Genomic DNA, 21,160 nt, shown 5'->3' with positions numbered 1-21,160 from the left:
CATAAGATCTCTGTGAGGTAGTATCATTATCTCTATATTACAGATGAAGAAACAGACTTGTCCAAAGCCATGGAGCTAATAAGTGGTAGAGCTGAGATTAGAACCATGAATCTCCAGAGTCTAAACAAATGTATCGTTGACTGGCTATTTTTCAATGATAAGCTTTGCTGTATCAGGATATGCACTGTTCAGTTCAGAGATTAGGGCCATCTGTCGGGGGAGGTGGATGAGTCCATCCCCAATACTGAACGACTCTCAGACGATGAGAGCATCCTGGGCCATGAAGCACACCAGCTGGGTGGAGGGCACAGAAGCATTCCAGCTGAGGCCAAATCAGCAGCTGTTTTACAGTCAGATATGCAATCCTAACTGCTAGTAGGAAGGTCAATCATCACTGGAAAAAGAGCTCAGGCACTTTAATATACTTAGTACTGACAAACTGATAGAAAAGTTCTAAGAGATTATATTCATACATCTTTGGCCAATAGATGTATGGACAGGCACCAAGAAGACGCTTTACATATTTTTAATGAGGTAGGTACTGTTATTATTTCCATTTTACTAGTGGCAAACTGAGGCTCAGGAAAGCGAATTTTGCCAAAGAACATACAGTGGTGCTAGAACCTGAAGCTAGATTTGTGTGGCTTCAGAGATGACTCTTATCACTATGTTGTAGGTTGTCTTAAAATGTTTTCAAACAGAAAAGGTGAGAGAACTGCTTTCAATTGCAAGGTCCTAGCAAGAGGCCATCAGATCCAATGCCACTTCTAAGTGTGCCTCTTGACCAACAGAACTGAAGACCACATGGGCATGCTCTGTGCTTGAGTGTATGGCTCAGTCAGCAACTTTAAGCACTTCATCACATGCAATGAATAATGACTAACTGTGGATTAAGAGGGGTAACCCTCTATGGAGGAAGATACAATAATACAAAATGGTGTCTGCCTTCAAGGAGCATTAGGCAGGTAAGCTCTGAAGACAGAAGAGTATAGTAAAGACAGAATGTCGCCCTAGCTGGTTTGGCTCAGTGGATAGAGCATCAACCTGCAGACCAAAGGGTCCCAGGTTTGATTCTGGTCAAGGGAATATGCCCAGGTTGCTGGCTCAATCCCCAGCAGGGTGCGTGAAGGAGGCAGCCAATCAATGATTCTCTCTCATCATTGATGTTTCTCTCTCCCCATCTCCCTTCCTCTCTGAAACCAATTAAAAAAAATAAAAAAAAAAAAAGACAGTATGTAGTCATAGGGTCTTCCAGGAAAGAAAAGAGCTCAGGGGAGGAAAAGACTAAGTCATTCAGGGGTCATGGTGGCCAGAACCAGAGCAGCTATTAAGAGAGTGGCCAAGAACAGTTCCAATGTATGGCTTAATAGTTTGTAGCATTTCTTCACCCTCAGGAATGTTTTAGTTTGGACAACAGACACTATGATCACTCTATTTTTATTTTTATTTTTTTATATATTTTTTTATTAATTTCAGAGAGGAAGGGAGAGAGGGGAAGGGAGAGGGAGGGAGAGATAGAAACATCAATGATGAGAGATAATCATTGATCGGCTGCCTCCTGCAGGCCCCCTACTGGGGACCAAGCCTGAAACCCAGGCATGTGCCCTGACTGGGAACTGAACCAGGGACCTTTCAGTCCGCAGGCCAACGCTCTATCCACTGAGCCAAACCAACTAGGGCTGATCACTCTATTAAAAAAAAAATAAATTTTTTTTAGTTGATTTCAGAGAGGGAGGGAGAGATACAAATATCGATGAGAGAATTATTGACTAGCTGCCTCCTGCAAACCCCCAACTGGGGACCAAGCCCACAACCTGAGCATGTTCCCTGACTGGGAATCAAACCATGACCACCTGGTTCACAGGTTGACACTCAACCACTGAGCCATGCAAGCTGGGCTATGATTACTCTAATTGGTAAGCAAGTTTTTGTTGTCCTGAATGCACCTAATTTCTAAGATAATTTAACCTTAGTTGTAAGCAATGTCTGATTGACGCTATGCAAACTGGAGCCATATTTCAAAATAAAAATTTATTGAAGAGTAACAGTCCCATCAAGTGTTTCTGAAACACTCATTAATTCTTCTACACACAACTACACATGCATATCTATTGCTATGGAGGATTCAAGAGAAGTCAACCCTTCTAAAGATTTCTACCAGGTAAGTGTTAAATAGAAAAGAAAAATAAAGTTCTGCCACTTACCTCCTCTATAAGTATATAGCTTCTATTTTTACTCCAAACAAAAGTGAGAGAGAAAATGCAGAAGACAATGAGTGGCATCCAGTGATGCAGATCTATACCTTGTGAAGGACCCAACTAACATAAAACTGAGTCACTATCATCAAAGTCCTTTGTGGCTCCTTTGCATAAAAATTACACAAACATAAAACATTTCTCCAATGTGCCTATGGAATGCTGCTTGCATATGTCCAGTGATAAAACAAGATATGAAAGTGCATCCTCAAATTGGGAAATAAACGAGCCCTTCCTACTGGTAAAAAATGTAACAGGGTTTCCTGAGGAGGACATCAAGGTCTTCTTCAGTGTATTTTTGAAGACTATTTAATGACTCGGGGAAATGTTCATGACATAGTGATATATGCAAAAACAGCCCACCCAAACCTCCACATGCTACAGTAACATTAACAGTTTCTCATATGTCCTTCTAGACATTTTCTATTTGCATACATGCATAAGCGTTTTCTTGAATTATACTATAATATTGTTCAGCAACTATGTTTTCTTTAAACTATGTACTTTAAGATTCAGCTGCCTTATTCTCTTAAACTGCACCTACAATACTTCACTGCATGGAAAGACCATAAGTCATATTAGTGCCCTTGGCTAATTTACCTGCTCTTTTTAAAAGGGGGAGAGGGGAGGCTATACCTTGCATTTCTGCTCCAGATACTAATTAGTTTCAGCAGAGGAGTAGGAGAATACGGACTCTCAGTTCCAAGCCTGCTGATCTAGGAACAAAATAAAAACAGAATACAAAATAACATATACAGAATTTAGAAAAAACAACAACTAAAAAGCAGAACAGACATGGAAACTGCACCGAAGGATAAAACAGTGAAGGCACAGAGATGAACAGTTAAAGGACAGAATGAGGAAAATGTAAGGTAATCCAAGTAACACCTACACAAGAAAAATGGCAAAGATGGTGCATGGAAATGCTAGATGCCTGAAAGGAACCAGGGAGCTTAAGTTCAAATGGTTAGAGATGACAGAGCTCAAGCAGCTAGAAATCCGCTAAAATAGAGACTCTCCTACAGTCTTCGTAGCAATAAGTAACCTTAGCTGTCACCAAGTGGTTATAACCAGAGAAATCAAACAAGGAAACGTGTGACAAAAATATCTGTGTATTTCCCTTCAAAAATCCAGAGACACATCATGTGAGGTGCAACGAGTTATATATTGCATAAGGGACACAATCATATTCAAATTAGCCTTAAAATAACTGCTATGGCATTGCAGGAACTAGCTCTTTAGCTTCAGGTGGTAGTGGAGGCAAAGAAAGAGTTTGGAAACTTCCAGAAATAAAGAAAGGCTCGACGTAAAAGAAATGACCAGGACAGGCATTCATTCATGTCTGAGTGTAGACTCTGCTGGTGCAGTAACAACAAAGGAAAAAGCAAAAGTATTCAGGCAGAATGTAGATCAAGGTTTACCTGGGGCCAAACTGCACCATGAAATACAGCATCAATTTCTTCTGTTCCAAACTGATAGGACTCCCAATCCAAAAAGATATCAGTTACCATTTTGATTCCAAGACGTCTTAAATTTTTCAGGGGGTTGATAAACCTCAGCTGTATCTGTAAAGCAAAGATCTTCTATTAAAAAAAAATATATATATATTTTTACACACACACACACACACACACACACACACAATATATACATATTGTAATCACTGACTTCTCAGGGAGGCACTCTAGTTCAGATGGCTAAGAATCAAACTAGAAATCTTATTAAGTCTGTTGACTTTGGCTCTGATTCACACGGAAATGTCAACTGCTCAAGTCATATTGGTTTTCTCATTGGACAAGATGGGGAAGCAAAGACCTAAAAAATCAAATGGTGAGATGTGCTCTATTATCACTACCCAGTAAAATCACAGTGGTGCATACCTTAGGGGCAGGAATCACAACTGGAACAGCTGTTTTGTGTTCTACATTGTTTCACTTCTCTACTCAAGTAATTGTCTCAAATCAAATCCTGACTTCTTTGTATGAACAGACACTCGCAACAAAACAAAACTTTTTTTTTTTTTTTTGGCATCACAAAGCCTTAGCTTGGGGAAAAATATATTAAACCTTCATTCCAAATGTAAGTCACATTCCTCTTTGTTTTCACATTTGTGTGTATATATATTTTTTTTTACCTTGGTTAAAACTAGGAGTTTTAAATTATTCTTGTTAAACTCAGTCTAGGGTACTAGCTAAAGATTTTATGCTCTCTCCATACAGTGGAATACTTTGTGGTAACTGATAAGGCAAGGGAAGATCTCAAAGTATGTAATTCAAAGAAAAATGTAATTTGGAAGAAAACAAGATGTCTCTCTTTAGAGGCACCAATGCTGAAGTGGGTGGATGTCTGAATTAACAGCACCTTCTTTTGTGACAGACGCTGCTTCTTTGCAGGGCATCTCCTTCTCTATGGAGTTAGAGAAATCACAAATATGAAGGCATTTGGTTCTGGCTCAGAGTGGAACAATTTACTGAGTCCCACTGTTGGGTCCAATGGCATGGCAGCCATAGTCCTGACCTCAGCTTAAAATCTTACTGAAGGCCCTGGCCAGTGTGGTCAGTTGGTTGGAGCTTCATCTTGTCCAGTGAAAGGTCTTGGGTTCAATTCCAGGTCAGGGCACATACGCAGGGTGCAGGTTCAATCAATCCCCAGTCGGACAACCAATTGATGTTTCTTTCTCTCTTTTCTCTCTCTTTTTCTCTCTCCTTCCTCCCTCCCTCTCCTTAAAGTCAATAAACATATCCTTGGCTAGGGATTTAAAAATATATATACATAAAATCTTAATGAAGGAAAATTTATTAAATTATGTGAGCCTGAAAATGCCAAAGATATCTGAGAGGGGAGGAATTATAAATTTGAGAAGGGTAAAGCTTCATGGAAGAGGCAGAATTTCCAAGGGATCTTAAAGGATGAAGATGTTTAGGCTAGGCAGAGAGAGAAAAAGGCCTCAGAGAGATTTCTCCCGAGCACAGAATTTGTAAAATCCAAACACATGGGCCCTAGCCGGTTTGGCTCAGTGGACAGAGCGTCGGCCTGTGGACTGAAGGGTCCTGGGTTTGATTCCTGTCCAGGGCACATGCCCGGGTTGTGGGCTCGATCCCCAGTGTGGGGTGTGAAGGAGGCAGCCGGTCAATGATTCTCTCATCATTGATGTTTCTATCTCTCTCTTCCTCTCCCTTCCTCTCTGAAATCAATAAGAATATATATTAAAAAAGCAATCACATGGGTTAAGACTCAACTCCTAAATATTTTTCCACTTGATAAATATACTGTGGACTCTGGATCTATAAGTGGCAACTTATTTTTACATATGACTTTAATTACCTACATAAAAATCTAAAAACTACCCTGAAATTTCTCAAGACAACACAAATGCTCTAATAAATGAATATCAAATCTTACGGCCAAGATATTATGAAAAAACTAAAAGGGAAGTTATTTCTCATGAAGACCTAATATTCTGATCAACAAGTATGTGAATTGGGAAGAGCACATTTTCAATTCAAGTGAATAGGTGTAAAGACACCATTAATTTGCTGTGCATGTCTGAGGAATCATGATATTTCACATACCCAGCAAGCTTCTACCATGTACTTATGGTTAATTATCTCCTTATACAAGTTACAAAGACAGGAAATGACAGGCAAGGATAAGGTGACACAGTTATAAGTCATTCTGTTCTGCTTCAATTTCACTGGCAATCTTTTCATTATCAGCTGTATCACGAAAAGATAAAAACTACTACTGATATTTGAAAAAACCCCACATGGTATCATGATCTCCTGGAGCAAATGAAAAACTAATCTTTGCAAACACGGTCTCAAATCAGACCCCCTCCACCTTTTCCCCAACCCCACCACCAAGCCCCTTCTCTGTGGGGTAGGACCCGTGTGTTCTATTCACTTCTGTAACTACAGCACCAGCTGCCCAATCTGCTCACTAACTGTTGGATAAACTGGAGGAAAATCCTGCAAGCAATCAATTGTGGACTTTAGTTTCTAGATGAATCACCAACAGGCCTGAGTTTATGTATGTTTCCAAGTTACTCCATTGTTTAAATGTAAAGAAAAATAAAGCCAAACCAAAGCTACCCTCACAATAAACATCTGAGTGCCAGTCAATACCTCAGAGGATCTGAAAGACCCAAAAGTAAATGTGTAATGTGGTTCATACACACAAAGGTAGAACTTTAACTTATTTAAGCAATATTACTGTGCAATAATTCAATATAGCACCTCAAAGAATTCTTTGGATTTGTCCAAGAATTTTTTTTAAAAAATAAGAGAAATGCCTACCGGTCAAGAAGCTTAGCATCTCACTGACTAATGAACTGTGAAATTGCACAAATGATCCTCTGAGTTACTGATTGTTGACACAGGAGTAAGGCTGTATTACTTATTGACTTCCACCTTAACCAAAAAGGCGGAGGACTTACAGAGGGTTTATAAAACCTTTAACCAGCCCTAGCTGGCTTTGTTCAGTGACTAGAGAGTTGGACTGTGCACCAAAGGGTCGTGGGTTCGATTCGTACCTGGGTTGCAGCTTCGATCCCCGGCCCCGACTGGGGCGCGTGTGGGAGGCAACCAATTGATGTCTCTCTGTGTCTCTCTCTCTCTCTCTCTATCTATCTATCTATCTTTCTCTCTCTCTCTCTCTCCGCTCTTCCCTTCATCCCTTCCACTCTTTCTAAAATTCAATGAAAAAAATATCCTAGGGTGAGGATTAACAACAACAAAACACACACTCACAAAAAAACCCTTTAACCATTCAGGATTTAATGTATCCATGTAGAAATAAAGTCACTGTCACTGGCTATAATGCATAAAAGAAAATTCTCACATAATGCTTCCTATCATCCTCAAACTCTCATAACATAATCTTCCAAAATCTGTCTTTTCTTTAATTCTCATTGGAGGATAGGTTATTTTATTGAGTTTAGAGAGGGAGAGAGAGAGAGAAACATCGATGTGAGAGAGAAACATTAATCGGCTGCCTCCCATAGGTGCCCCGACCAGGGATTGAACCTGCTGACCCTATGGAACATGGATCGATGCTCCAACCACCTGAGCCACACCGGCCAGGGCTCCAAGACCTCTTCTCAGCTTCCACTCTCGGCCTCCGCACAGTCTATTTTCCACAAAGGAATCAAAGAGATATTTTTAACACATCCAACTGAGCTTATCATCCCCCTACTACAAACCTCTCAGAGGTCTCCCAGTACACCTGGAAGTAAAGTCAGCTCCTTGGCACTGCCCATGAGGCCCTACCTGCCTCCTGAGCTCATTACACAATTCTTCCTGCTCCTTGTGCTCTAGCCACCTCGTCCTTCTGCCCTGTTCTCAGAAAGGGCTGAGACTGTTCTACCTCAGGGACTTTAGGCTACAAATCATGATCTCTGCCCCAAATGTTCTTCCCATGGACCAATAGGTGCACACTCAAATATTACCTCCTGCGTGAGGATCCTGACCACCCTAGTTAAAGCAGCACCCATCTATCCTGAGTTTGGTCCCTCCCAATAATATTCTCTTATCTTAAACTAGAGGCCCAGCACACATAATCACATGGTAGTTCACCACCCCTCCCACCCGAGCGTGCCTCGCTGCGCTTTTGCCCCACCCACCTGCCCTACCCCGCTCACAGCCCCGCCCACCCGCCCACAGCTGCTCCCAGCATTTGAACTCTCTTAAGGGTGGTTGGGAGGGAGTTTCCAATCCCACTCCTTTTCCTCTAATGGTTTTCCTGCCCCTTCCCCCTTTCCCTATTCTGTCTGGTCAGGAGAGCCTCTGGCTGCTTCCCACTCAAGGGCTAATCAGGGGAAAGAGCCTTTGACCTTGGCTATAAAAGCACCTGTCTAATCACTGAGCTTATTAGGCCACCTGGAATCCAGATGCATAAGTTACTTCAAATAAACATTTTTGGGGTGTGTGTGAAAATTAGGTCTCTGATATTGAGAGGAAAAAACTATTGCTTTAAAATAATGACACTTATTTCAAATATTGTAATGAAAGTATGAAAAAAAAAACCATCACATAAAAAGGCTGCAAAAATGTTATTTTACGTTGAAGACAGTAATAACTGACAAACAACAGGTTTCTTTCAGGCCACATCCTAAAAAGGTAGCTGCTTTTTTGTCTTAGGCTTATACAAAGGTCTTAAAAGACCCCTGACCCTGCCTTCTGAAGATTTTAAGTTAACACGTTTGTCTTAAAAACTGTGAGGTGCCTAATTTTAAAAACAACTGGCCACACCCCCTTCCTCAACCATATTGTCACATCATCCAAGTTATACTTTATAAACAGCCTTGATGTGCTTACATACGTGCAAAAAGTACACAAAGTGGGTAAACTACTTTGGCCTTAGAAGTATATATTTAGTAATCACTTAGTTACATTGTTTTATTTTTGTGAAATGAGAACTGATCGACCAAACCTTTCAAACAGACCACCAGGCGATAAATATCACCATATGTTTGATTCACAGTACATTAGGGCATAAACACTTCAATTACAGCTTTGTGTTTAGTATCAAAAACCTTTTCCTGTGTGCGTGTTTTCGCTACAGATCCCTTGCTCTGGATTACATTTTGAAAACTGCCTATTACAGGTGCACTTCTGAGAAACAGATGTATTTATGCACACCTTTTCACACACAAATGTCCCTATGACACCTGTGCCGTGCTCCCAGCTCATGCCCACCGCGTGTGTGCAGCCAGGCACCCAGTCCCAGCATAAACAGGCTGCCCCCGAACACGCAGGAGCCCCACCGGCCTCCCCAGCCAAGTTAACCGGCGTCGCTACACTGGCTGCCGCATGAACGTCTCCACCCCCACGGGCCCTAGGGCCTGGGGCCACGCAGCCCACACCCACCCGAGCCACTCCACCTGGGGCTCTGAGCGGGGTGGGGGCGGGGGCGGGGTGGCCAGTGCCAGGAGGCACCTCAGAGTTCCAGCGGGTCTTTCTTTATTTTTAAAAGACTGTGCCACGCCGCACCGGCCTGGGTGAAGAGTTGCCAGCAGTTTATAGCCTGGCCGTGCCCCTGATCGTGGCGGGGGTCCCCTCTGGGGCACTGGGCCAGCCAGGGCAAGGGGCCGAATAGGGGTGGGAGGGGTTGGCTAGCCACCCCACCCTCAATCAGGGTGGGAGAGGCTGATCTGGGGTGGAGCCGGGGGAGGGGCTGGGTTCGCTGGCCCTAGTGGGCATCACAGCAACCGGTCTTTGGTCGTTACAGTGTTATGATCACTGCGCTTTTATTATATAGATTCTTCACATCTTCATGTCTCTCCTCAACATGTTCCTGCTTTCCTCTAGTTTTGTGAATATATGGAGTGTATTTCTAATAGCTGTCTTAAGTCTTTATCTAATTCTATCATCTATATATCATTTCTGGGTCTGCTTCTATTGACTAGTTTTTGTCCTCATCATGAATAAAACTGTCCTCCTCCTTGGGATGCCTGATAAAACTTGCCTGAATATCAGACACTGTGAATTCTATTATTTTTAAAATAATTTGAATGTTTTTGAGTTTTGTTCTGGGATGCAGTTCATTTATTTGGGAAAAGTGTGATCTTTTTCAGCTTTATAAGGTGGCGCCAAAGCAGCCTTAATCCCAGGGCTAATTTGGGTCCACTCCTGAGGATTGCCTCAGGACTCTTCCTGATGCCCCAGGTACCATGAGGTTTCTGCTCTAGATATTGGACTCCCAGCCCGATGTTAGTTGGAGGACTGTCTGCCTGCTCCTTTCTGGTGATTTTCCCATTCCAGTCAAATGGAGCAACAGGGATCAGATTTAGCCTCCCTTCTCTGACACTAGACAATTTAACAGAATATATGAAACAATAATTTTCAGACACTGGACAGCAGGCAGCAGATGACAGTAAGCCCCAATAGAGAAGAAACAGATGAGGTGAGCCCTACACATTCCGCATCATTCTGCCTGGAGAGTTTCAGGCATCAGTGTGAGAAGGCAAAGTCCAAGATGAGAAGACAGAGCCATGGGACTTGAGGGGGTGGGCCGAGGCAGCTAAAATTCACAAGGAAGAGGGTACTAGACAGGAGAGAGCTCCACAAAGAATGACATTTAGAGATCTATAAATGGGTCTCATTTTATTTTCCTGTCACTTTTCTCCCCATGGTACTGAGTCTTAACCTTTTTCATTCCCCACCTAGAACATTACCTGGTAGACAGCACAGATGAAATAAGTATTTACTGAACAAGGAAAGGGACAAGTGCTTTGTTCACTCTCCATCCCCAGTGCTTAGATCAGTGCCACACACAGAGTAGGGCTCAATTAATATCTGCTGAAGAAATGACTGAAAAAATGAAAACAAAACAGTGCCTACCAAAATGGAGGGTGCATTCTAAACCTCTGAATCTTGGTAACCAGAGAATATTATTTCATTACTAAAGCAGATTTATATCTATGCACAGCCCCCAAAAGCAGCATAAATTTTGGCTGTCAATTTTCAGTTATCATGGCCATATTTGAGAGGCAGTTCACCAGGCAACTCCATAAAACAAATGAAATAATTTTAGCTGTGTCTATTTATCACTAGCTGAGAATCCACAGCAAAAATGTGAGTCTGAATTTTCACTTCACGTCCTATTATTTCCAGAAGTCTTTAGCCCATAAAGACATTGTTTCCCTGAACTCCAGAGTTTACTTATGTTCACACACCTATTTTAACAGAGCATACTAACTACTGTCTTGAATACAACTCAGAAAATATTTACTGAGCAGCACTTTGTGAAGTCTCTTTTTTTGCAGTTGGCTAGCTGGCTTGTCTTGCCTGGCCTTGCTTCTTATCTGTAGTCAAAACATAGCAAGTACCGCAATCAAGCATTTACTTTTAAAAGAGCTCTGGGTAACTGTCAAAACAACAAGGATGATGTTAACAGTACTCTATTCATTCTCCAGCCGTCCGGATAAATGAGCATTGGAAGATGTCCTTCATCTCTAGGCTCCTAAAATTAAAACCTAAGAAACATCAGCTCAACTCCGCTCTGCCCGACTTTGGTTTCTGAGATGCATATGGAACTCACTCTCTACTATTTCATATCCTTTTAAAATGTACACTTGATATAATTTGCATTTTCTGACCATACATAAATACTGCTAACAATGAAGATCTCCATTATATGAAAAACTGTTTTAAAGACACTTTGCATAAGACAGATTTAACCTGGAAGGATGTGAGGTATTCAAGTCCCAACCAATTTCCAAACTACAACACATACTCTTACTAGGCCCCCCAAAAGCATATACAGAGAATCTCTCTCACCTTTTCTCGTTGGTCAAGGATGTGTGACACAGTCGCTGTCATGCAGAGCAGTATCTGCAAGATCTTTGGTAGGTATGGACTGATCAGATGGCTAATGTTCTTCAATACTATTTCAAGGCTATTTAAGATACCGTGCTGGCGACCTACAGGAAGAACTTTAGACAAATCCAAATCTTTCACTGCCTGGATGACTGCAGAATGGCATTCTCCTAGGGAAACAGAGGAACAGAGATATCATGTAAAAGGCAATAGAAGTTTGTTATTATCTTGTTATAGTTACAGCTTATTGTTATCATTGTTATTATAGATTCCTTTAAATTTCCCTCAGTAATACAGTATTTTCTATTGTTACAATAATTTATAGATGATAATATACTTTCCTCATTGATTTTCTCCTTCTGTATCTTACCAAATGTTCAATGAGCTAGGTATGTTAGGTTTCACTAGTATTATCACTTTATAGATGAGGAAAATGAGGGATAAAAGAGTAAGAAACTTGTGACAGAACTAAGTCTCTAAACCCAATTCTCATCCTAATTATACTATTCTCAAAATGCAAGCTACTAATAGTCTTTTATTCCATCTAGAAACTCTCCCAGCATTTTCTCTCTCAGCTTCCAATGACTATGCTGACTTCAGAGTTTCATAGAAAATGTGAGGCTACATTGTAAGTTCCTAGAGGGCTGAGAATCAAATGTTTTATTTCTCTTGTAGCCCTTGGGAAATAAATGAAACAATAGTCCTTTATAAACTTATTTCATAATTTACTTAAAAGACAAGAATTTTTATTGCTTGAGCTTTACTTCTAACCAAATGGTATGAGATGATAGCTCGCTGATTCACATACCTAAGTGTTCCATCCATGAGAGTATCATTTATAGCTGCCCTCTTAACCAGAGGCTATTACACTGAACAAAATCTCGTATTCATTAGAGCCAACTTCCCTCACAGAGCAATATTTTCCTGAATGAAAAACTTTTGAACCACTGGATCCATTTTCCCAGAAAAAATACAAAACAAATGCCACACATTACCCTACAAATAAATATATATGTTTGCCTAAAGCAATTATGAAACTGGATTAGAGGTTTTGTAGTCAAAAAGATCTGGACTAGAATTCTAACCATTTTCTAGCTTAGAGGTAATGGACAAAATACTTCCTTCTCTAAGCCTCAGTTTCTACATTTATAAAATGGGGGCAAAAGTTAATGATACCTCATGGGGTTGTTTCAAGGTTTAACTGAATTGTCTGTAAAGGGACCTGTCGTAACATCTGGCATGAAGTTAGCACTCAATAAACGTTAGCCATTATTATTAATTACTAACATGCATACCAGAGAACATACCACAGAGCATTACAGCTCACTGAATACACTTACTACACCCACTTCATTTAGACTATGAGGTTGAGAGCAGAGATTATAAATACTCTATTTCCAAAGGAGTTTTGGGTTACAGGAGGTATTCAACAAATCATTAATCAGTAGATGAATGACTCAGTGAATGCATAATACCAAGACAATTAAGTTTAATTTTGTAGCATGCTTTAAGATTCTAAGGAAAAGCCTATTCATTGTATGTAGATGAGTACCAGTCTCAAATGGCCTAACTGCAAAGCAGCACTAACAAAATACACATTTTCTAATAAGGGGATTCCTAACACTTGGGTGCCTATCAGCTGTGACCAATTGTGAGCTCCAGCTAATCCAATCAAAGTTTAAAATGAATTGCATTTCAGCCAAAAAGTCCCCCACTGAGGTTGGGAGGAGCAACCCCATCAGAAAGATACCAAAGAGCGGGACACCTAGCCTGAGACATTAGAAGTCTACAGCAGACAACACACATTCAGAGTGTCAGGAGATTGACAGCTACCATTCTTGAAGTGCTTCACAGGTTCAAACAGCAGGTCTAAGAATATCTGGATCTCCTCTGGTTGGGTCCCAGCCAGGAACCTCAGAACAATGGCCATGCGGGTGCCTGAAGCAGATTTCCCCTGAGTTTTACTCCCAGTCTTATTCTTCATTCGCCCATACAAAATCCTAAAATGTCAAAAGAACATTATTTTGTTTGCACATTAACCCTAAAACACAATACTACGTGTTTTGTTTTCCTGAAAAGGGTAGCATAGCAACTCAACAGATTTAAATGGATATACTATGAAACAAGGAAGAATAAAACAGAATTCGGATATTAAACATAGAAATTTAGTTAAACATCAACACACACACAAACAAGGCTCAGGGAAGCAGGAAGAAGGAAATAATAAAGAAAAAAGTGCAATTAAAGTAGGTAAGCAAAAGGTAAGTCTAAAGAAAGAATGAAAACAAGTATATGTAGATTAAAAGGAAATGAAATGAAAATACAAGTACAATAAGGAAACTAGAAAGATTTCAATTAAATGGGTAATTTTCTGGGGGGGAAATCACATGTATAAATAAGCAAAAATAACTTCAGAAGAAAACCTAAATAGGCCAGTATTCATGAGTTGTTGTAGTAAAATATAGGAATGTTAAAAAATGCTTAAAGAATGTGAGAAAAGTTAAAAAATGTTTGAGTTAACTTAAACTTAAAAGTCTGATATTAAAGATACATTCCCCACTGCCCTGAAGCGTGTGTACCCGAGATAAGGATTTGAACTGAGGCAGAGTGACTTGTGTCAAGATAAAAACTTGCTCTTTAGCCCCCTCACCGTGTTTAAGATTAACATATGTGCATTGACGTAAATCATTGATAGCCACCTGGGCTGCTATGGGTACCAACAAGCTTTAAATATGGACCCCTGCCAGCCAACGATGCTTGTCTTGTCGAGACATTACAAAGGCCCGTCCCTTTGTCGGTCTGACAAGTGATGCTGCTCCACGCTCCTCTTCCTGCCAGATGACAGAAGAACGGCCAGAAATCCCCAATTGAGACGCGACCGAGCTCTTGGGAGAAGAACTCCAGCCCCCCTGCACCCGGACCAGACCAGCCTAGCTGCCGGACCACAGAGGACAACACCACAGGGATCCCTAATGAAGTTTGTACCCACAGCCGCTCAGGAATTTGTGTGAGTAATAAAAAGCTGTGTGATTTGCAACTGCATATGCTTCATGTGGTGTAATTCCTCCGGCAGTTAATTGAATTAATTTGCGTATGCTTAAACTTAAAATTAAAGCCTTTGGTCTTTTTGGTCCTAAGCCTGCCCTCGGTCCTGCTGATGCAGAGCAGTCTCTCCATCAGTAACTACTTGAATGTCCCAATTCCTGCACAAAGTTTATCTCAAGGGACGCCTTAGATGAACGCCCCAGATCCTTTCCCGGGATCTACTTGGGACATGAGTAAATGTGGAACTCATGCAGTTTTACAGATATATTTTTTAAACATTCAAGAAAAAACAATCTCCAAGAGAGAAAGCAAGAAACGGTCCTTTTTCATTTATGAAAGGTGATCTAACTGTGATAACTGAGAAGGGTTATGGGACAAAACTATATACTAGTCTTCCTGTGAACATAAAACACAACATTTCTAAATACAGTATCCAATGCTGCATTAAAACAAGATAAATAAGGATTACCCCAGAAATGCAAGAAAGAATAATTAATAAAATCTATTAGATTAATATAGGTTAGTGGTTCACAGGAAAAAATTATTACATGCTTAACAGGCATTCTAATAAAATGTAACATCCATTCCTGATGACATACTAAGTAACTTAGTAATAAAAGCTACTTTCTTAGCATGATAAAACTTTCTAATGTAATGTCTTAGTCGTATTAGAAAAAAAATTTTCACTTTGTGAACCTCTGAACAGTGTCTCAGGAACAGCCCGTCAAGACGGAGCAGACCACACTTTAAACGTGGCTGTTCTGCCTGGCCGGTGTGGCTCCGCGGTTGAGCATCAACCCCAAAACCAAGAGGTCGCTGTTTCAATTCCCTGTCAGGGCACATGGCCAGGTTGTGGGCTCAATCCCCAGCAGAGGCCATGCAGGAGGCAGCCGATCATGATGTTCCTCTCTCATTGATGTTTCCATCTCCTTATCCCTCTCCCTTCCTCTCTCTATAAAAATCAATAAAACACACACACACACACACACACACACACACACACACACACACATATTTTAAAAAGTGGCTGTTCTACAGATTGACAAATGTGAGAGAAAAGGTGGGGTAGGTGGGAAGAGATTAAGCAAAGAACTTATATGCATAACTCATGGACACAAACAATAGTTCGGTGAAGGCCTGGGAGGGTGGGGGCAGATGCAGGGTGGAGGGGGTCAATGGGGAAAAAAAGGGGACATCTATAATACTTTCGACAGTAAAGATAAATCCTCTCTCCCCCCCCCACACACAAAAAAGTGGCTGTTCTAGAAGCATTACTGTTACATCCAGGAGCAACACAAGAATGATCACCACCACCACCACCAGCAGCACCATCACCTCCACACTTAGTTCTTCTAGGCTATGTAGGCAATATGAACATTAAAAAACAAACAAACAAAAAAAAAACCCAATATACAAAAACAAACAGAAAAAGAGATTTTATATCATAACGGAGAACACAAAATTAATTTGACCAATATTTACTAGAGGCCATGGAGTTCACCTTCTAGCTAGGGAAATAGGAAGAGCTATGTTGGATGATGAGTATAGTGAAGAAAAATAAAGAGAGGTAAGGACTGGAGTGATAAGGGTGTGACCTTATTTAATGAGGTCAGGGAAGGCATCTCAGGTAATGATTCTGGAGATGAGGCTGAGTGAAGAGGAGTTAACTGTTATGTGTTCCAAGCAGAGGGTTGGCAAGTCCAAGGACTCTAAAGTGGGCTCTGAGGGCACGATAAATGGAAGAGATATGGTTAGAGAGGTTGTCTGGACTAGGCCATTCCGGGCCCCCTAAAGAGCAGTAAGGGCTTTCTATTTTATTCTCAGTAAAATGGTACCTCAAAGGGTTTATAATAGAGACTAACAATCTGACTGATGACTGTTATTTACTACTATTTTTTTTGAGCAAGAAAATCCAATGAAAAATATTAAAACTAATAGTAACAAAGTTTTGTGCTGAAATGGTTAATTAAGTAACACAAAAAGTCAATACCTTTTATATCTCATAATTAGTTACATACCAAATAAAGGAATTATTTTTATTACTTCTCAATAGTAAAAGAGCAATGTTGAATTTCACAACTACTGAAAGAACCATAATACTATTAATATTCACAATTGTTTTTGTGATCCACTATTAAAAATATCAGTATATAGCCAGGCTCAGTGGTTGAGCATCAACTCATGAACCAGGAGGCCACGGTTAAATTCTCTGTCAGGGCACATGCCTGGGTTGCAGATCGATCGCCAATAGTGGGTGTGCAGGAGGCAGCGACCAATGATTCTCTCTCATCATTGATGTTTCTGTCTCTCTCTCCCTCTCCCTTCCTCTCTAAAATCAATAAAAACATATACTTAAAAATATAAAAATAAACCAGAATTTAAACAGTACAAATACCTCATCAGAACAGGAAACAGATCTGCTCGGTGGGCTGTTTTCACTACTGTATTATCTTCTGAAATGCTAAAATGCACTATCTCTTCCTTAAAGCTTCTGTCTTCAAGCAATCTCTGCAAATTTTCCCTTTAAAAATAGAATACAGCACAAATCACCACTTAATAATCAACAGTACTTTTTAAAAAATTGCAATATGGTAAAGTACTATGTGTAACAAAAATAGATACTAAAGAATAGTCTATAAAGTAGTTGACATCCATAAAGGAAAATCTTCACAGAAATACATCCCACAATGATAGGTTCTCAATTTTTAAAAGATAAAAGGGATTATAAAGAGTTAGACTTAGTCAATAATCCAGCTGTTTCAAAGAGCATAATACAAAAGCTTTCTTCAGTTTTTAAAGTGATTGTTATGATTTGCTTAGTCACCAAAATTTTAAGACATTATATAAGCAAGGAAAAATGATATAATGTTCTCAACACATATTTTTAAATTAATATTCTCTTTCCCACCTTATTATTATGTATATGGATAAGCACTCTTAACAAATAAATATACACCCAGTTTTAATTTCTTACCTAAAATAGCATTATGATTTCCTTAGAAAAGAAGGAAATCCAAGGCCTTAATAAAATTATTTTAGAAGAGGCTTTCAGGTAAAAAGATAAAAATCAACCAAAGAAATAGCACTTCTTTAGCTTCAAATAACTTACCTATAAGGGAGAATGTGTGGATGTTTATACGTCATTATGCAATCCAGGGTTATTTTTTGTACCATCTGATCTTGGTGAAGCAACAACTAAGGATGATATTTCATAGAATAAATCAATGAAGTCTCATACTTGCATACCATGGGATAGTAATTTATTTGTGTTAATCTATAAAATTAGGTTTCTTAGAATTCTAATTTTTAGATGTGGATTAATGCTGATTCCTGACAAAAGCCTAACATTTCCCTGAGGTTAAACAAGGATGAAGAGAAGATGAGCAAAGAACAAAATAAAAACAAAACTCTAACATCTGCATCCCGTACACCAGACCTTCGGGTCTGTCAGTCTTTTGGCCAAGACCAATTCCCTACACAATCGGGATTTACACCAAGTGAGCTGGTCCTGTGGTGAGCAAAAGCTCTTGATAAAACCGTGAAGGTAACAGCTGTCAGTATAACGCCAGGAGAGACCTGCTCTGAGGCCTCTCTGATCATCCAGTTCAGAACTTGGCTTCCTGTGGTCACCTGAGACTTGAGCTCTGGCTTTACAAACAAATTAGATCTGAATTATGGGAAGACATGGATAAGTTCTGCTGAAGTGCCAAAATGAAATATTTCATCTAAAAAACATCCAAATGGAGAAAGAATATTTTGTTTCCCAGATGGCTGAGAATGACATCCATTTTTTACTTAGCTTCTGACATTAAATTTTTTTCTTCAATCTTTCCTGGAATTTAGGGTCATATATTGTGGCTGTTAACAGACCATTCTGCCAACTACCTGCTTCCACTCAATATAACAGATCCTGAAATCCCTCAATATAACAAATCCTCCATCTGGCTAACTTACCAAGAAGTGAAAAGTAGCCAGCTGCTGTTGGCACAACATGCACTCCCTTCTAAAAGCTACTTCCTGTGATATAATTATGTTAATACAGCCCGTCAATGTTTGGTCACTCAAAATGCTTTTAAAATCAACTAAATTAGTAATGTCTAAAACTGTTTCTCAAGATACAGAAAATGTCTATTAGTTTAAAATATATATATTTAAAAATATTTTTATAGATATTATATATATATATACTATAAATACGTATGTTTTAAAATACTATGAGATATTATAAAAAATATTAGAATGCAGACAGGGCCTATTCAACAATTATTGAAAACCTAAAAGTTATTTTGGTACAGAAAATGGAAAAGAATAGTTCACAAGTAATTGAAGAGGCAAGACTTTATTTGACTCACCTGAAGATAGAGCTCATATAATTTGGATTCCAGATACAAGGCCCGTGGATTCGAAAACTTAGAGAAAACTTGCAAATGAGCAATTAATTGCCTTAAAAAACAATTAAAGAACAGAGATTATTTTCTTTACATGAAGTACTCACTAATTTTAGTTTCTCTGACAATTATTCCAAAAACCTTGGCTAGGTCACAGTACCCACTTATGTAATGAAACACCAATCAAGGTGCTGCGATGAAAATATTTTGTAGATGTTAAAATCTACAATAAAGGAACTTTAATAAGAGATTACCCTCAAAATGTGATGGGCCTCATCCAATCAGTTGAAGGCCTTAACAAAAATGGGTATTTCCAAAAGAAGGAATTCTATTACAAGACTAGAACAGAAATCTTATCCTCCGGATTTCAGACTCAAGATTACAGCATCAAATCCTGCCTGAGTTTCCAGCTTGCTGTTCTGCCCTGAAAATTCTGGGCTTGCTGGCTCCTGCAACCACGTGAGCCAATTCCTTAAAACACATCTCTTTATCCATCCGTCCACCTATTCATACATACATCAGCATGCATGCATCTCCATTCCATTGGCTCGGTTTCTCTCAAGAGCCCTGACTGATGCAATGTCCATTGTAATTACTTATCACTGGGTGCTTGCAGTTTAACAATAAACTTCTAAATGATCCCACTGACACATCCACTCCTCTCCCACCAGTTATGAAGTATTTTTTATGTACCACTTAGCCTTAAAGAGCCAAAAACAACAGGAGCTAAGCTGCACGTTCTCATTAAATACTTGCCAGTGAGGGGTGTGTTCCACGAAGGATTATTAACTTGGACTATGAATATACTGAGATGGCACCAAGAACATGATTTTCAACCATGGTGTATATTTGTAAAAGCCTAGGTCTGACTACAGGGGACAGAAAAATTAAGACATGGACCTTATCCTATAAGAGTTTCTGATTTTCGTGGAAGATATATAAAAAATTAACCAATAATTCAAGGCAAGGAGTAGCCCCATGATGGAGGTATAAATGGCTGTTATGAAAGATTGAAGGAGGGTGAAATAACTTGTAGTTTAAAGGACAAGAAAAGCCTCAGTAAGGGACCTGTGTCTTGAAGCACGAACAGTTTCACTTGGCAGAAACAAAGCAGGGACACAGTAAAAAGAGGGAAGGTTCAGGGTGAGAAAGGAAGAGGTCTGACTGGATAACTTACTCATTTGTTCACCAAACAAATAGGACTAATATTGTGCTGGCTATTATGCTGAGAAAACAGCAACGTGTCTTAGAAAAGTGTGGGGAACAGGCCATTCACAGCTGTGAGAAGGCAGAAGCAGAGAAGGGACTTTAGTTGCACGAAACTTGGCCTTGACCTTTCTTCTTCTGTGTTTTACATTCCATTTCCATAAGCTGGCGAGCCCTTCCCTGCCCTAGCTGCTGGCAAACTTTCGTCTTTCAGCTTCAAAGGCACCTTATACTTTGTACAAATCTTCTTCCTTTTATGGTAGAATTAAGTCTTTTTTTACTGTGTTCCCATAACTCCTTTAAACATATTTCCTCTATAAAGATATTTCACCAGGCATTCGACCTTGCTTCCTGCAATGCAGAGGTTATGTACCGTCCATATCTGCAGCCCAGCACTTAGCAAAAGGCACTCAATGCAGTTGATTAATGGGCAAACTAATAAATGGCTCATGGGAGAAATTCAACAAACAGATGTAGGTTGAGATCTAAAGTGTTAAAAAATAACATAGTGGCACCAAATCCAGTGGATCTCTGACACAGCAATTCAGATGATTTTCAAGTTGCTGGAGTAACTTCTACAAGCATGATCACTTCTTACTTTTCTAAGGTTTCTAACAATTTAGGTAAATGAGTTACCCACAGGAATAAAAGATAATATAACAGCATGAAGAAAAGGTAACCAGAAGGAGACAAGTCAAAAGGCAAAGCCAAAGTGCTGACACGCTCATTTATAAGAGGACAGATGTTCCATTACTCGCTTCCCTAGCACACAAACACGATGCCCTGGCGCTATGAAAGGGCAACAACACAGGTCAAAGACCATTTAACAGCTCTGGGCAATATCATGCATAGAAAAAGCTATCATTAGATGATTCCAACTCTAACATTCTATGGCTAAACAAGAACAAAATAAAAAGCAAACAACCAAAACGCTTGGAAGATGACAGTT

The 21,160-nt window shown here is 39.7% G+C and overlaps 1 protein-coding gene across 1 annotated transcript in view; it reads right to left on the bottom strand.

Moving 5' to 3' along the window:
- UTP20 (UTP20 small subunit processome component) overlaps nucleotides 1-21,160 on the bottom strand; it is a 90,494-nt gene that overhangs the window by 37,053 nt on the left and 32,281 nt on the right. Inside the window, exons 23-29 of the mRNA XM_054719406.1 lie at nucleotides 18,970-19,060; nucleotides 17,727-17,812; nucleotides 17,013-17,138; nucleotides 13,406-13,572; nucleotides 11,534-11,742; nucleotides 3,677-3,820; nucleotides 2,892-2,971 (exon numbers count right to left, since the gene is read on the bottom strand). Coding sequence (XP_054575381.1) covers nucleotides 2,892-2,971; nucleotides 3,677-3,820; nucleotides 11,534-11,742; nucleotides 13,406-13,572; nucleotides 17,013-17,138; nucleotides 17,727-17,812; nucleotides 18,970-19,060 — 903 coding nt within the window. The remainder of the gene's footprint in view (nucleotides 1-2,891; nucleotides 2,972-3,676; nucleotides 3,821-11,533; nucleotides 11,743-13,405; nucleotides 13,573-17,012; nucleotides 17,139-17,726; nucleotides 17,813-18,969; nucleotides 19,061-21,160) is intronic.

The sequence above is a fragment of the Eptesicus fuscus genome, chromosome 7, assembly GCF_027574615.1.
Source record: "Eptesicus fuscus isolate TK198812 chromosome 7, DD_ASM_mEF_20220401, whole genome shotgun sequence".
Classification (NCBI taxonomy): Eukaryota; Metazoa; Chordata; class Mammalia; order Chiroptera; family Vespertilionidae; genus Eptesicus; species Eptesicus fuscus.
The sequence above is the reverse complement of the archived record's forward strand: the minus strand, read 5'-3'. Positions and strand labels throughout refer to the sequence as shown.